The sequence below is a fragment of the Ochotona curzoniae genome, unplaced genomic scaffold, assembly GCF_017591425.1.
Source record: "Ochotona curzoniae isolate NIBS_2020 unplaced genomic scaffold, NIBS_Ocur_1.0 contig_3190, whole genome shotgun sequence".
In the NCBI taxonomy this organism is placed as follows: Eukaryota; Metazoa; Chordata; class Mammalia; order Lagomorpha; family Ochotonidae; genus Ochotona; species Ochotona curzoniae.
The window spans coordinates 4,167,635-4,182,943 of NW_024465751.1; the positions used below are offsets into that span (position 1 = coordinate 4,167,635).

The 15,309-nt window shown below is 46.1% G+C and overlaps 1 protein-coding gene across 12 annotated transcripts in view; it reads left to right on the forward strand.

Annotated features, from left to right (window-relative positions):
* The window catches only part of ASAP1 (ArfGAP with SH3 domain, ankyrin repeat and PH domain 1), a 248,221-nt gene that overhangs the window by 211,609 nt on the left and 21,303 nt on the right, over positions 1 to 15,309 (forward strand). For 5 of the 12 annotated variants that reach the window (XM_040979288.1, XM_040979285.1, XM_040979284.1 and 2 more), the window contains 2 exons: positions 2,095 to 2,202; positions 3,958 to 4,186. In XM_040979288.1, coding sequence (XP_040835222.1) covers positions 2,095 to 2,202; positions 3,958 to 4,186 — 337 coding nt within the window. Of the gene's footprint in view, positions 1 to 2,094; positions 2,203 to 3,957; positions 4,187 to 13,594; positions 13,634 to 14,761; positions 14,933 to 15,309 lie in introns of those variants that run through there. The other 7 variants (XM_040979278.1, XM_040979281.1, XM_040979279.1 and 4 more) reach the window with 3 other exon arrangements.

Consider the following 15,309-nt stretch of genomic DNA (forward strand, 5'->3'; position numbering starts at 1 on the left):
TAGTGATGAGGCCTGCAGCAGCACAGCAGAGCACCTGGCTTTGGCTTTTGGCCCTCGCTCCTGACTCCTGCTTCTTCCTAGAGCAGACCCTGTGAGGCCACCAGTGATGGCTCATGTAACTGGGATCCCGCTGCCCACGTTGGGACCTAGCTTGGCTTTCCTAGCTCCGGCTCCAGTCCTTGCAAGCATCTGAGGGAGTACACAGCAGATGGAGACATTTTCTCTCCCATTTTCTGTGTGTGTCTCTTAAATAAATAAAGAAATGGTCTTTTCTGACTTTTAAGATTCATTTATTTTATTGGAAAATCAAATATACAGAGAGAAGAAGAAACAAAAGAAAAAGATCTTCCATCTGCTGGCTCACTCCCCAAGTGGCCGCAATGGCTAGAGCCAAGCCAGTCCAAAGCCAGAAGCCTTGAGCCTCCTCCGTGCCTCTCATGCAGGTGCAGACTCCCAACCTGCTGGGCCATCCTCAACTGCCTTCCCAGGCACAAGCAGTGAGCTCGAAGGGAAATGGAGCAGGCAGGGCACAAACTGGCACCTACATGGGATCCTGGTGCATGCAAGGCATGGACCCCAGCCAATAGGTTACTGCACCAGGCGCTTTTTAGCTTTTTTTTTTTTTTAACTTTTTTAAGTCAATCTCATAGAAACTGGGAGTAGAGCAGTGATTACCAGAATACGAGGGCTGTGGAAAATGGGGAGAGGTTAGTCCATGAGTATTAGGTTGGAGGAGCAAGGTTTGTTGTTTTGTTTCATAGCAGGATGATTTTTGTGTACAGTAGAGTATGTTACAGAACAGCTAGGAGAGAATCCTTAATGTTACCACCACCGAGACATGGTAGATGTCTGAAATGACATGCTAAGTATTCTAATTTGATTGTCAGATAATGTACACATGTGTCAAACACCACATTGCGCCCTGTCAATATGTGTTTATAATTAGATGTCAGTTCATACAGTGTTCAACAAACTGCTGTCCTATCCAGCCCCCATCCTGTCATGCATACTTCTGTTTGTGACCATGTAGACTCTTGCTTTGTGACTGTGTGATTCTCCCAACCACAGAAAGGGCAGGATAGGAAAGAGAAGTTAGATTTCTTTGAGTTTCTGCTGAGTGCCTAGTTCCAGGCCTGAAGATTGTGCTTATAAAATATATGTAATCTAAAAACAGAGTGACAAAGAAAGAGATCGATCTTGCATCTACTGGTACACCTCCCAAATGATGACAAGAAGCAGGGCTGGACAGACTCTGTTCCTCAAGAGTGGCAGAGCTGTAGCTGCTGTCTGCTGCTTCCCAGGCCCAGTAGCCACAAGCCAGATCAGGGGCAGGGCAGTGGACATTCCAACATCAGCACTCTAAGATGGGATGCAGGTTCCCAAGGAGCACCTTGCCTCACTGTACTGCAATATTCACCCCACTTTTTTAATCTTAAAAGAATCCTTTATGGGGCCAGCATTGTGGTGTATCAGGTTAAGCCACCACCTGTGATGTTGGCATCACAGAGGGCACTGATTCAGGTTCAAGCTGCTCCACTTCCAGTCCCTGTCCGCGCTAATGCACCTAGGAGAAGCAGCCCAAGTTCTTAGATGCCTGTACCCACATGAAAGACCAAGATGAAACTCCTGGCTCCTAGCTTTGGGCCTTTTAGAGAATGAATCATTGATGTCTGTCTAGTTAGCTGTATCTGCGTAACTCTGCTTTTCGAATAAATAAATATTTTGAAACATAAGAAAGAATCTTTTGAGACAGTTGCCCTTGCTGTTAAAGGCCTGCCTCTTCAATGGTGTAATTTGTTTTCCAGCCACAGATCTGTAGTGCTCAGGCCCATTTTAAAAATTATAAGAAACACTTTATTTTTGGAGGGAAATCAGAATAAAGTTATTAAAATGAAGAAGTCTGTGCGTGTAGTTCTTTGCAGTTACTCTTAGCCTGAGTGTGTAGCCATTCAACTGGTCTGGTCAGTGTTTGCCTACAGTGCAGCTACCGATGATTCATTAAAAATCAAGAATACTGCAGGAGGGTTTGCACTGGGTTTGATCATTTTGAGGTGTTCTGGCATTTAAACGATGTATACCTGCTATTACTTGCAGCTTTTCCAGGCTAAGTCTGGAAAAATCAATCCACACGTCCATGTGGAGTATGAATGGAATCTTCGACAGGAGGAGATGGATGAAAGTGATGACGATCTGGACGACAAAGTGAGTGGAAATGATCGCCCCCTGGTTGTTCTGCACTCCGGGCTAAAGATCCTTTGCGGGAGGAGAGAGGGGCTGGGGTGAGTGATTTTGGTATCAGGACTGTTTTCACTGCTGAGTCTTTCTTTAGTCCTTGTTGGCTACCCAATAGCAGCTGTTACCCAGGACTGTCCAAAGAAACAACTCGTAGGATAGAGAAATTTTGTTTTTAAGGAATTGCCACAGTGGTGGAGTCTGATAATCCCAGTCTCAGCTAATCTGGCTCCTCTTTGAAATTTTCCATTTTTTTTTTTCTCAAACCCCCCAACTAACTGTATGAGGCCTACTTAAGTTGGGGTGAGTTCTCTTGACTCAAAACATAGTAGCAATTGCATCTGAAAACTGCCTTTCAGCGTGATCAGGGTGGTGATGGACCACACACTTGGACCCTATAGCCTAGCTAAGTTGATGCGTGATGTGTAAGACTGACCTTCAAAGTAAATCATTCGTTGAGATCGCTTACTGGGTACTAAGTGTGGACTAGCCACTTGTGCTGTCTCAGCTCATCTTCACTATAAGCTGTAAGGGGCATTGCTGTTGTTCCCATTCTACAGAAGACAGAAGTTAACATACAGTAAGAGCTGGCTTAGCAGCTTACCTGGAGAGTGATAGCCACCAGAGACAGTCCTGGGGAGCAAACCCAGGTCTCCATAAGCAGTTCTTAACCCTGTCTTAAAGATGTCTTTAATAAGTATATATTGGGCAGTTCCTCTGTGTAGGATATAAGGAATGGTCAGATGAGAAGGTTCTAAAAAGATTCACTACTTTTAAGAGACCTTATCGAGAAACCAAAGTCAGAGGGAAGTTTCTTTGCCAAAGACGTGGGGAAGAATCCATCTTGTAGGGAGCAGGAGCAGCACATGCCCAGACCAGGGGTGACAGTATATCCTGCCTATCTGAGGACAGGGGAGAGAGGTGCCAGTGGGAGATGCATTCGCCTGGCTGGCTGACTGGCGGAGGGGAGGCAGGAGGCTGGCCCACGAAATCCGACAGGACAGCTCAAGAAGGGCTTGGTGGGCCTGTTGGAGCCTCTTGGCTTCTGTCCAGTCTGTCAGAACCCAAGAGAGGAGCCAGTGTCCGCTAGCTCTGGCTGTATGGGAAACAGGCCCAGACAACAAGTGCTGCAATGGGATCCCTGAGCGCCTGCCTTAGGGCTGGGCCTGAGAGACATCTGCAGGGGATCTGCCCAGGGCCCAGGAGCTCCAGCTGACCCTGCAGTTTCTAAGTTGGCCAGGTGACCTGGTACTGATGCCATCGCAACATGTGCTCACCCCAGCAACACCTCACAGGCTATTCAGAATATCTTGGAATCCAAGGGGTTGGGTTGAATTCATAGATCTGTGAGGCCTCAGAGTGTAGGTGACAGTCAAGCCTTGGGTGAGCTATGTCTAAGAGGATATGAAATGAGGAGAGAGGTGAAGATTGAGAACTTAAATATGAAATGCTTGAACTGCTCAAATATTGATGAAATTGTGCAGGAAAAACTGCCTGCTAATTAGAGGTTGCATCTATGACCTTGTACTGTGCTTTTGAGCACTGCTGCAGATCCCCAACCCATGTTTGAACAGTGTGATTGCTAGTAATGACGGGCAGTGGCCGACCTCATACAGCACAGAGAGCCACAGAGTCCGGGTGACCGCCTGACCCCTCCCTGCAGAAGTCGCTGCTAAGCCTTAGGCACCCCTTGGTTATTATGTCACCCACTCTTATCTCTGCCAGCCAAGTCCTGTCAAGAAGGAGCGCTCGCCCAGGCCGCAGAGCTTCTGCCACTCCTCCAGCCTCTCCCCACAGGACAAGCTGACACTGCCTGGCTTCAGCACTCCACGGGACAAACAGCGGCTCTCCTACGGAGCCTTCACCAACCAGATCTTCATGTCCACGAGCACAGACTCGCCCACATCACCAACTGCAGAGGCGCCCCCTCTGCCTCCCAGAAACGCCGGGAAAGGTACGGGCTTCGAGAGCTTTAGGGCTCCATCCTCAGAGCTGGTGGTCTGCCCAGCTTTGAGGTAAGGACTGCCTGGTGTATTCAATACAGCTTGAAATAGGGACCTTGCTATTTGTCACAAACCAGCAGAAGGACCCGGTGTACGTGAGCACTCTTGATGCATCATCTTGTGTTAACCTCACAACAGAACCTCTTTGCAGAAGGGGAAACTAAGTTCCAAAAGGTAAAGTGACTTGGCCAAGGTCACGAAGCTAGTGTGTAGGATTGAGATTCAGCCCAGTGTCTGTATGGCTCCAGGTTGGTGCCACTTCCATAGTTTTAATAATATAGGGTGAAATTTTAGTGCTGGTTTAAAAAAAAAAAAAGTTGTCTGCACTTACATATCTCTCCCTGAGGAGGATTGTTGTATTGCTAGCAGCAGTTAATAGCTATAACGCACTTAAATGAGATGTTGCCGATTAAATAGTCTCAAAATGTGAGGGGTATTGTACTTCCTGGCATCGAGCATAGAAGAGGACTGTGGTTTAGAGAGCGGGCAGAATAACCTGCCTAAAGTTGTCTGTTACTGGGATTACAATCCAGGTTTTTTGTGAACAGTGTGCCCATTTCTGTACTCTGTAATGAAGATTGCTCCTCCGTGAGGTACTGCCTGGGGAAGACTTAGCCAAAGAGGGTGTTTAGGCTGTGTGTGTTTTGTGGGGCTAGTACTTCAGACTAACAGGCATTTACCCTGCACCTTCTTTCTTGTCATTTATGCCCTGTCCACAGCTCACAAAAGCGGTGGGCTCCCACCTCTCTACAGGGTCACATGGAGGCACATAAATGAAAACATTAAAGGTCACACTAGCCAGGCAGATAATTGACAGGTAGCCGGAACTGTGGCTTTGCCAGTGAACCCGAGCCGGTTCGGCATGTGTGCTCAGTTCAGGCCCACCACAGGTTTCAGGCGTCTCTCCCATACAATGCTGTGCCTATGTGAGTCACACTGGGGCTATTTTCTGAGAAATGTAAGCTTTATTCAGAACAGTGTTTTATCAGAACTGATTCTCCATTGAAATGGTGTTATCAATGGGAGCTGTGTTCTTAGAGAGGAGACCCCAAATGTCCCCATAGATCACAAGCAATGGAGAAATTGAGAAAAGTTAAAATAAGACTTTGGCGTGAACAGCTCTCTTTGAAGATAAAAAGTGACCTTGGCAGTAGCGCACATATAATCCCAAGGTCTTACCCACTGGCGTCTTCTTCCCATTGCCTCTGTGATGCTGTACTGCACTGCTGCACAGGCGTAGTACAGCAGAGTTGTGATGGAGCTCCCCGCTAGGTTGGGAGAACCCCCGTCCCAAGAGCAGTGCAAGACCCTCAGGCCAAGAAGATGGCGGAAGGAGTAGCTGCGATGTCCCGTGTTCCGTGACTGTGGCCACCAGCGTCCTGACAGACGTGGCCTGCACCTGCTGAGACCCTCCATTCCCACTGAGACTCTTGATAGTGGTTCTCAGGCCAAGGGACCCCCTCACCTCCCATCACCCTCAGCTGTAACTTTATCTTGAGAGGCCACAGAAACTCATAAAATTCTCTATCTGACCCCGTGCCAAGTGCCTCTCTCCTGCCTTAAATAAATTCTGACCAGCTCTTTACCCAAGTCCCAGCATACAAAGACTAAATTTATTTAGTAACCCAGCTGCTGCAACAAGTGCTGAGAGACTTGGCCATAGCAACTGTGGTCAGCTAAGGATAGACTGCTCTGCCCACTCCTCCTGCCAAAAAAACAAAACAAAAAAAATCTTCCCTATAAAAATGAGAGGGTTCTTTTGGCTGTTCATAGCTGGACATCAGATTTGCAGAGTCGCCTGTCCACCAGGGAGGCGTAAGGGACACAGCCTCCCCAGGATTTCCTTAGGAGATTTGAAATGTAAGATCTAGTGCAGCTCCCAAGGCCTTACATTGGAAACACTGATAATGTTTAGAATGGAGCTCTTAGAAGACATTGTTAAAGGTCAGCTGATGCTGTGTGCAGAGATAATTCTTCTCTGTTTTGTGGTCCCTGCTCTTTTTTTCATTCTGTCCTGTTCACTGGTAGGACCATTTGCATGAAAACAAGGCTGTGTTGAATCTGTCCTCCGGGCTGCTCCTTCTCCAGGGCAAGATAAGCAGAGGGCTTTCATTAGTGGCAGGAGTCGTTTCCACAACTGGATCTCAGGCTCTGCAGCATGGCAGCTTCCGGCTGCCATGTCTCCCCAACAAACAGTAGGAAGAATTCTTCTGACCCAGCCCAGGCGAAAGTATTTTTAAGAAACCCCAGCTGCCTTATCAAAATTCAGGAAGTTTTGACCTAAATGACTGCCAAGCAAAGCCCCCTTGTGCCTGAGTGTCCCACACCAGTCAGTCTCAGAAGAATCCAGCAATTCAAAATCCAAAATTCACCATCCTCTAGCCTCTACAAAAACATTTTGCTGCCTAACACTTCTTCAGATGGGCAATCCAGAGAGATTAAATCAAAGCTCTGAAATTAGTGCAAGTGGCACACGTAGCTGCCTTGTCCCCAGCCTGCTTTTTTTTTTCCCCCTTAAGATTGATTGATTGATTGATTGATTGATTTGAAACTCAGTTACAGAGAAATAAAGAGATCTATCTGCTGGTTCACTTCCCAAATAGTGGCAACAGCCAGGATTGGGCCAGCCTGAAGCCAGAAGCCAGGAGTCTCCTCCTGATTTCTCAGCGGGTTCAAATACCCAAGCACTTAGGTCATATTCCACTGCCTTCCCAGGCACATTAGCCAGGAGCTGGATCACAAGTGGAATAGTGGGACACACACCTGTCCATATGGAATGCCAGCATCACAGGCATCATCTCAGTCTGCTTTGCTGTAGTGCCAGTCCTCCAGCCCCTTCTTTGTATTTATTAACACTAGAAATTCTTCAAACTGGCCAAGATCAGTTTTTTATCTTAAAGGTAAAAATAACGTTATGGATCTCAGATTTTTTTTTTCTTTCTTGGAAGAATATTGAAAAGACTAACAGCTTATAGTACATTATAAATAGGGAAACTGAGGGCCCGGCGGCATGGCCTAGTGGCTAAAGTCCTCACCTCGAACGCGCCGGGATCCCATATAGGCGCCAGTTCTAATCCCAGCGGCCCTGCTTCCCATTTAGCTCCCTGCTTGTGGCCTGGGAAAGCAGTGGAGGACGGTCCAAAGCCTTGGGACCCTGCACCCGCGTGGGAGACCTGGAAGAAGTTCCTGGATCCTGGCTTAGGATCGGCATAGCTTCAGCCATTGTGCTCACTTGGGGAGTGAATCATCGGACGGAAGATCTTCCTCTCTGTATATCTAACTTTCCAATAAATAAATAAATCTTTAAGAAACAAAATAGGGAAACTGAGCCCCAGAAGGGCAAGGGAGCTTTCTTCAGGACACATGGGATGATGAAACAGGCCTTCAGGCTTGTCAGGTGACATCCAGTGTCTGCTTTTCCATTTTGATAAAGATGGCACATCTCTAGGTTGCCTGCCTTATGGAACTGTCTTAAGGATCTAACAAGCTGTGTGAGCGGGTGTTAAAAATGTTATGCGGAACAGAATTAGAAGTTTGTTTAGGTGCAAAAAAGATTTTGAAACCCATGCTATTTTTTCCATCATTCACATTTTCCCATGTCCTATTATAAGAGACTTATTTGAGAATTTTTAGGCTTAGTGACTAGATATTTCTGGAATGTGGTGGACCACACAATGCTATAATACTTCTTCCACAAAACTGATGCTTAAAAACAATGTTTATGGTTGGTCACGTCGTTTGATTTCACTGTTTCTAAATAATGTTAACCTACAAACTGTGATTTTTGCCCCATTGCAGATCTTCAAAAATTTATACCTGACATGGAGTCACTAGTTCACGTGTAATTTTTGTGGGGATTAAATGAGAAAGGTTTCACTAGCATCTATGTTGTAGTGTTCCTGGAGATAACTACTGCTGACATTGATTGCACTGCAACTTCCCAGCTTTTAAAAACAAATCCTTTGGAAGCAGGGGCTAGAGTAGGGTCACCCAGGACTGCTGAATTCGCAAGAGCTGTAAATAGCGAGACCCAGCCCTTGGTAGGTCCCTTACTCAGCTGAAGAATTTGCTGGGTAAATGAATGATAAATCTAATTCCAACAAGCTGGTTCAGTGTATTTAAAAGAACTAATTTTGCATGCTTCTGACTATACAAATGACTGATACACCATTTACAAGTTATTCTCATCTATTCATGAAATCAGGACCCTGGACTCAGACGTAATATAGCCCCTCTGAATGGTATGCCCAGACCTGTACCTGTTGACTTCCTTCCTCAAACAGGCTCTGACTCTGGTCTGATAAACCTAGTAGACAGTTTGCACAGAGCAGCATAACGCCTGGTGTTCTCAGTGGGTACTTGAAGGCTCGGTGCCTTGCAGAATGTCCAACCACATGCTACCCTTGCTGTAAGTCTCAGTGAAGTGACTGACTGCACTAATCAGAGTATAATTTGAGAATAATAAGCTAAGATCAGTCTGTGTCGAAGCCAACAGTGGTTCTTTAGGCAATGGGGATCCCAGGTAAAACTGCTTAAGCTTCACAGTTATCTCCTCCCAAGGAGCTTCGCCTGGTCCCCCAAGAAAGGCTATGATTGCATATGCCTATGGGCTAATACAGCCCCTATACTTGTCTCATTTTAACATTTAGCTGATTTTGCTGAGTTTAAGGATCATTATCTGAACACAAAGATTGAGTGTGTACTTCACTTAGAAGTGGCGAAATAATGTTTGTGAGGTGACTGATGCATAGCAAACAGTCAACAAACACAAGTTTGTGTGATGCCTCTGCACGTATCCGTTTCAGCAAAGACTCCAGGTCTTGGGAATACATAGACCAGTGGAAAGGTCGCCCGTAAGAGAGCTGGCTCGGCATGAGGAGAGGACACAGTGGCTGTGCCACTTGGCTGACAGAATGCACAGAGCAGGCTCAGCTTGCAGCTCTGAGGAGCTCAGGGGAGCTGCATGCCACTCCCTCCCAGCTCCAAGACAGCTCTTAAGAGCAAGGGCCATGAAGAGCTGTGTGGACATCCATGGCACTGTGGGCAGGGTGCTCGTTGTTGCCCGTCAGAAACGTAAACAATGGAAAGGATCCATGAGAGCATGTCCCAGAACTAGGTGACCAAGTCATGAGGGGGCACTCAAAAAACTACACTGGATGCCCCAGGATGTAACAGTGTATAGGCTTGCTCAAAAAGTCTCTACTGAGTGTTTGCCCAGTTACTGCCCAAACACAGCTGCATACACATCTCAAACACCTTTACTCCTGCTCTGCTGGGAAGCCATGGGGTAACTGAAAAGGACAGAAAGGAGACTGTAGAGGAGGAGCGGTGTCCTGCCACCAGGGAGAGGCACTCGGAAAGGACTCAGACTCACTTGGGCAGTGCTTTCCTGTCAGCAGTGTTCATGTGGTGTGACTTCATGGTATCCTGGGGTTTTCTCAGCCATTCTGTGACTCAGTGTACAGCTGTGGCACCAGCTGTTGGCCTGGGTCCATGTCGGATTTATATTTTATTATAGGAAGTTTTTGTAGATTTGGCTTTTTTTAAAATCAGTTTCCCTCAGTCTTTTTTCAGGCATTGCACATGCAACCCCTAAGCCTGGCCCGGAGTATCATCTGCGACTTTTGCTCAGAAGTGACCAGGTTCAGGCTCTCTAGCTAGACTGCCTGGCCACCAGCATGTGGAAAGGGAGAGCACAGGGTGTGTGAGTTAAAGAGCCCAAGCTGAGCCTCTTGACTGTGATACCTCCAGTTGGCATAGAAGGAGATCTAAAGACAGATGAAAGTGGCCAGCCATAGCACTGCTGCAGACGGGGGCCAGCCAGCCTGTGCTGACCACAGCAGTGTTCAGCCCACTCCACTCCAGCTCAGTGTGCCTCTCTTTCCCCTTCTATGGAAATACCGGCACTTCCTTCCTTCCTTTGACACTCAGTCCTTCTCTATAACTATCCAGTGCTGTGTCTTCGTGTGCTTTTTAAGGCAATTTGCACACTTTCCACTCCCTCAAGCTGTGTACTGTACAAGCCTGTGAGTCAGTCAGGCAGCAAGACTTAGTGCAAGTGCTGTATTGTACAGCGTGGTGCCACTGTCATTATTAGCATACAACACTCCTGAAAACTGCCGACGGTTAGGTGATAAGCATCCACACCACATGAAAAGAGAAAAGCAGGTAAGGAAATTCATATTTTTCATTAGTTTAATTTAGTCATTGCACAATGTATGTACATATTTCAGATGTTTTACCCAACGAATCTGTACAATTTTTGTTAGTTAAAAATACACATGGAAAGAAATCCGTTAGGCAATTGTGATTAAAATTTTCATTTGTATTGCCTACGGTTTTTCAGACGTAGCTTGTATGGCAGGTTAGAATATATAAATTGGACAAGTTTTGCAAAAACTGTTAAGATAATTTTTCAAGCTATCTTGCAGATCTTTTTTGTTGTTGTTCCTTTGAAATGTGAGGCTCAAGATAATTTTCCAAACCGTCTTCCAGATCTTGCTCTTTTTCCCACTTATGGTTTCAAAGCTGTGTTTCTCTGGGTTTTCTCCTTCATTGGTGTACAAGAACATTGAAAACATGCCTCGTGACTTAGGCAGTGAGTTATCTCTCTGGAAGTGCACTAAGTGCCCAGAATGTGCTGGGCACTGGCACCAGCAGGTGCAGAATCAAAGGCAGCATCAACTCTGCTGTGAGGAAGAGGGCATCTCATGCTGTGGCGCCTGGGCAGGGCTGAGCCCCAGGAGGGGGAAGCAGGGCACAGATGGGTTCTGCATGAGGCTGTGGTGGAGAGAGAGCTCAGCTACGGCTCTGAATGTTCTCAACAGAGAGGACGTGATCCATGCTGAGAAAGCAAAGCAGCCTTGAGCCAACAGTAGAGGGGGTCAGCCGGACTCGGGCACTCTCTCCCTGTGATGGGCCAGGTTTCTCACCTCTTTCTGGGCCCTGAGGCTTAGATCATGATGATAGTCATAGTATTTTACCAGGTAAATCTGCAGAGGATGTGTTTAAACATTCCTTCAGTTTGGGACAGGACTGTGATGCTCAGTCATTGGCAGCTCTAGCTCTAGAAAATCCAGGGCAAGAGGGAGAGCTGAATAGCATACTGGTTAGGATTTAAGGAGTGGATGTTTGGGGTTATATTTAGATGCAAGTGAATCATTCTCCAGAACAATCATTTTTGGGGGCTGAATAAAGAGAGATCTTGATTCTGTTCGGTGACATTTTCCCATACTCCTCTGTAGTCTGCACATACATTGTTTTCCCATAAGGTTGCTTTAGTGAACAGGGAAAAATGTCAAAGACAGTTGCAGCTGAATCACTGGGCCCAGGCGTGTGGAGCGAGGGCAAGTCACCTCTGTGTGTGCTTCCCTGTTGACCTGTCCTGCCTGCTACCATTCTCCAGAACTGCTTCCTCCTGGCTGAGCCAGCGCTTAGCTTTGTTTGCCATAAAACATGCCCTCTCTAGTGCTTTAAGGAATGGCTACCAATTTCACGAATTTTCTAAACTCTTTAAATCTTAGTAAATAAGTCTGCTTTTCTGAGACATAATGCATTTTTCAGCCTTAATTCATGTCCTGCCAATGAAGATTCTGTGGCATCTTTGTAGCTTCTGTTCAGTAAAGTAGGTACGTGTGTGTATTTGCCAAATGCAAAATTACTTTTATAATATTGACTACTCCTTTTCCAGCTCAACACTCTTCCTTCCAGCTGTCTCCCCTCCCCAGACTTTGATTCATCAATGGAGATACACTGCCTTTCTTGGAAATCATTAGCCTGTACAGTATAAGTCGAGGCGGGTATTTGACCTATTACGACACCAGTATCCCATATCACAGTGCCTGAGTTCGATCCCCAGTTTGGGTTCCTGTTAATACAGACCCTGCAAGGCAGTGGTGGTGATTGAGTACCCGAGTCCCCACTACCCTTAGGGAAGACTTGCCTGAATTTCTGGCTACCAGCTTTGCAAGGATTTGGGAATAAGCCAGCAAGTTGGAAACTGCATCTCAATCCCTCCTTCCCGTACTCTCTTTCTCCCTTCTCTCCCTGCACCCCCCGAATAAATAAGCAGTGGTTTATTGTGAGGTAGAAGTTTATTTGTTCCTGTCACGGTAAATGCTTACTATACCTTGGGCCAGAGAAAAGTTGGGAGTTTCAGTGTAGTCGGGGAGTCAGGCGGGAACACACACAAGCCTGTCCTCAGTGACAGCCGGGAAAGCAGATGTGTAGCACTAACCCTGCATCTTTGAAGTGATGCAGGAGGCTGGCTTCGGAATCCATGGCCTCAACATCCCTGAGGCCACAAGCACATCTTGTTTTGTGCATGTTGCCTTTCGCAAATTTTAAAGATTTATTTCATTTTTATCAGAAAGTCAGATATACAGACAGGAGGAGAGACAGGAAGATCTTGCATCCAATGATTCACTCCCCAAGCAGCTGCAACAGCCAGAGCGGAGCCAATCCAGAGCCAGGAGCCTTTCCTGGGTCTCTACGCGGGTGCAGGGTCCCAAGGCCTTGAACCGTCCTCTGCTGCTTTTCCAGGCCACAAGCAGAGAGCTGGAAGGGAAGTGGAGCCACCAGGATTAAGATAGGCCCCTGCGTGTATAAGGTGAGGAGTTCAGCTAGGCTACCACACTGGGCCTCTTGGCAGTGTTTCCAGACAGGTGCGCTGCATCAGAAAGTCCCTAGGTGGCGATAAAGACGGACTCGCAAGAGAATCTCCCCATTGTCTATTATCTATTATCCATGTATTTCCAGGGGGAAAGTTACACTTCCTGAAACTGAACGTTTGTTGTCCTTTTCATCTTCTTGGGTGCCAAGTGCAGAAAACACTGCTCTGGCTTTGAGGAATGAGCATCACCATTTGCTGGGATGACTATCCTGAAATGTTTTAGAGACACCTGTCTTGTCCCACTTGTGTCCTTGCACACTGATACCTTGATCACGCCAAGCCGCCTCTTTCTTGGTTCTAAAGTAGGGACGATAATACCCAAGCCCACAGAAGTCCTAGAGTGGTAGGGAAAGCTAAGAGGAATAACATGTGCAAATGCCTTACACAAAAGCAAGGCCATAGGAACAATCATTTTATTGTTAGGAAAAGAAGAATCGCTTCAGTGCCTTGAATTGCATAGGCTTTCATCATGTGTCATGTCAGGAGGACAAACAACAACTTATATGCCAGTACTCCCTTAATCCTAAAGTGGAGTGTGTTTCTAGTAAAACTAACAGTATTTATTGCCAAGACTAACCTGTCTTTGAGAAATAATGGTTTCGGTCAGTGTTGGCAGCAATTAACAGTGGAAGCTGATGTCGCCCAGGAAGGAGGCCAGCAGTAATTGAGCTTTTCTTTTAATACACAGAACGTAGAAGGCTCTTTTGGAGTCTTTCTGGAACATCAGGTATCTACTATTCAGTGTTAAACATTGGGTGTGGCAGTGTCCTTAGCTTTTTGTTTGTTTCTTTCCCTTTTTCTTCCCCACTCCCTAAATGTTTGCAGAAGCAAATTGTCCACAAATCTGGTGCCAACATACCCCTGGTCCAATATTCCATAAAGAAATGCTTTTCAGTGTGCCCAGTAGCATGTTTGACCGCTGTAGTGTCACTTCAAATGGGAAGACCAAAAAAAAAAAAAAGCCCTTAGAACACATGTGCTACTCCCATGGCTGCTTTTACAAACAAGATTCAGGTTTTTGTTTTGTTTTTGATTTCTTAAATTCAAAATGTCAACTTTTGCAGTAATGTTTTTTGTGTGTGCATGTGAAATATCACTATCATTACTGCTATCTGGTCTTAGTTCCTGGCGGAAGTTGAATCCTTCAAAAAATATACAGAGAAATAAATGTCTAATTTCTATAATTTGTCAAGGCTTCCTATGCAATAGGTGGTTTATGATTTTTAGAATAATTTAGTACTGCAAAACAATTTTTGGATTTTTCCTTTCTTTACAGGTAACTCTTCACATTAGGTCCTTCACTATTTAGAAAAGTTTTTGTTTTTTCATTTTAGAAAAACTTCAGGCAGTTTATTCAAAGAGTTGTGGAGAGAAAAGTCCTATTATGTGAACCTTTGCCTGCCCCAAGCTGTGGCCGTGGGAGGTGTAGCTTGTTCAGTGCTCTGCTCTTTCTCTCTTGGTTGTGCTGGTACTGCTGTGAGGCTCCTTCCTCAGTAGATTTTGTGATGATTCCAGTGAGTTGTCAGCTTAAAATGTGTATGTGTTTTCTTTTTCCCCATTGTACTTAAGTGATGATCTAAACCCATTAGCATTCTGTGTTGACCAGCATTTTGTCTTGTCCAAGCACACACTCAAATTCCCCTCATTGTAATTTGCCTTTTTTTTTTTTAAGCCAACATTTTCTTCAAACCTCGTATTTGTGAGCTGTCGGATTGATGGACTTGGCCTTGTCCAGACGTTGACATTTGTTTCTGTGTGTTGTACCACATTTTAATGTCTGGAAGTGATTGCGTGCTGGTTGTTCTGTGTCTGACACTGGGATTAACCTTGCTGCCCCCATTCAATTTCCTTCTAGGTCCAACTGGCCCACCTTCAACACTCCCTCTAAGCACCCAGACCTCTAGTGGCAGCTCCACCCTATCCAAGAAGAGGCCTCCTCCCCCACCACCCGGACACAAGAGAACCTTGTCTGACCCTCCCAGCCCACTACCTCATGGGCCCCCAAACAAAGGCGCAGTTCCTTGGGGTAAGTTACCCAAAGTCAGGGCCAAAGCTGCCCAGGGCCAGGCAGTGCATGGGACTCCACTGGGCAGTGGATAGCAGTACATGCAGGAAATGAGGCAGACCACACACATCTTGGATGAGGACTCTGATGCTTGTAATTAGACTGCCTCTGAAGGCCCAAGAAACGATGTGAACTGTATTTAGAGCCATTGAAAGCTATCCACAGTTTGTAAGGTGCTGGACTTCCCTAAATCTCATTCAGTCAGAAAAGCAAATCTGTGGTGGATGTTGTCAGTCTTATTTACCAATAAGGACACAGGCTCAGAAGAGCAGAGTGATCCATTCTTGCAACAGCCAGAAGATCTTATAAAAGGTCATGGTTACCCTTCTCTCCCAAAC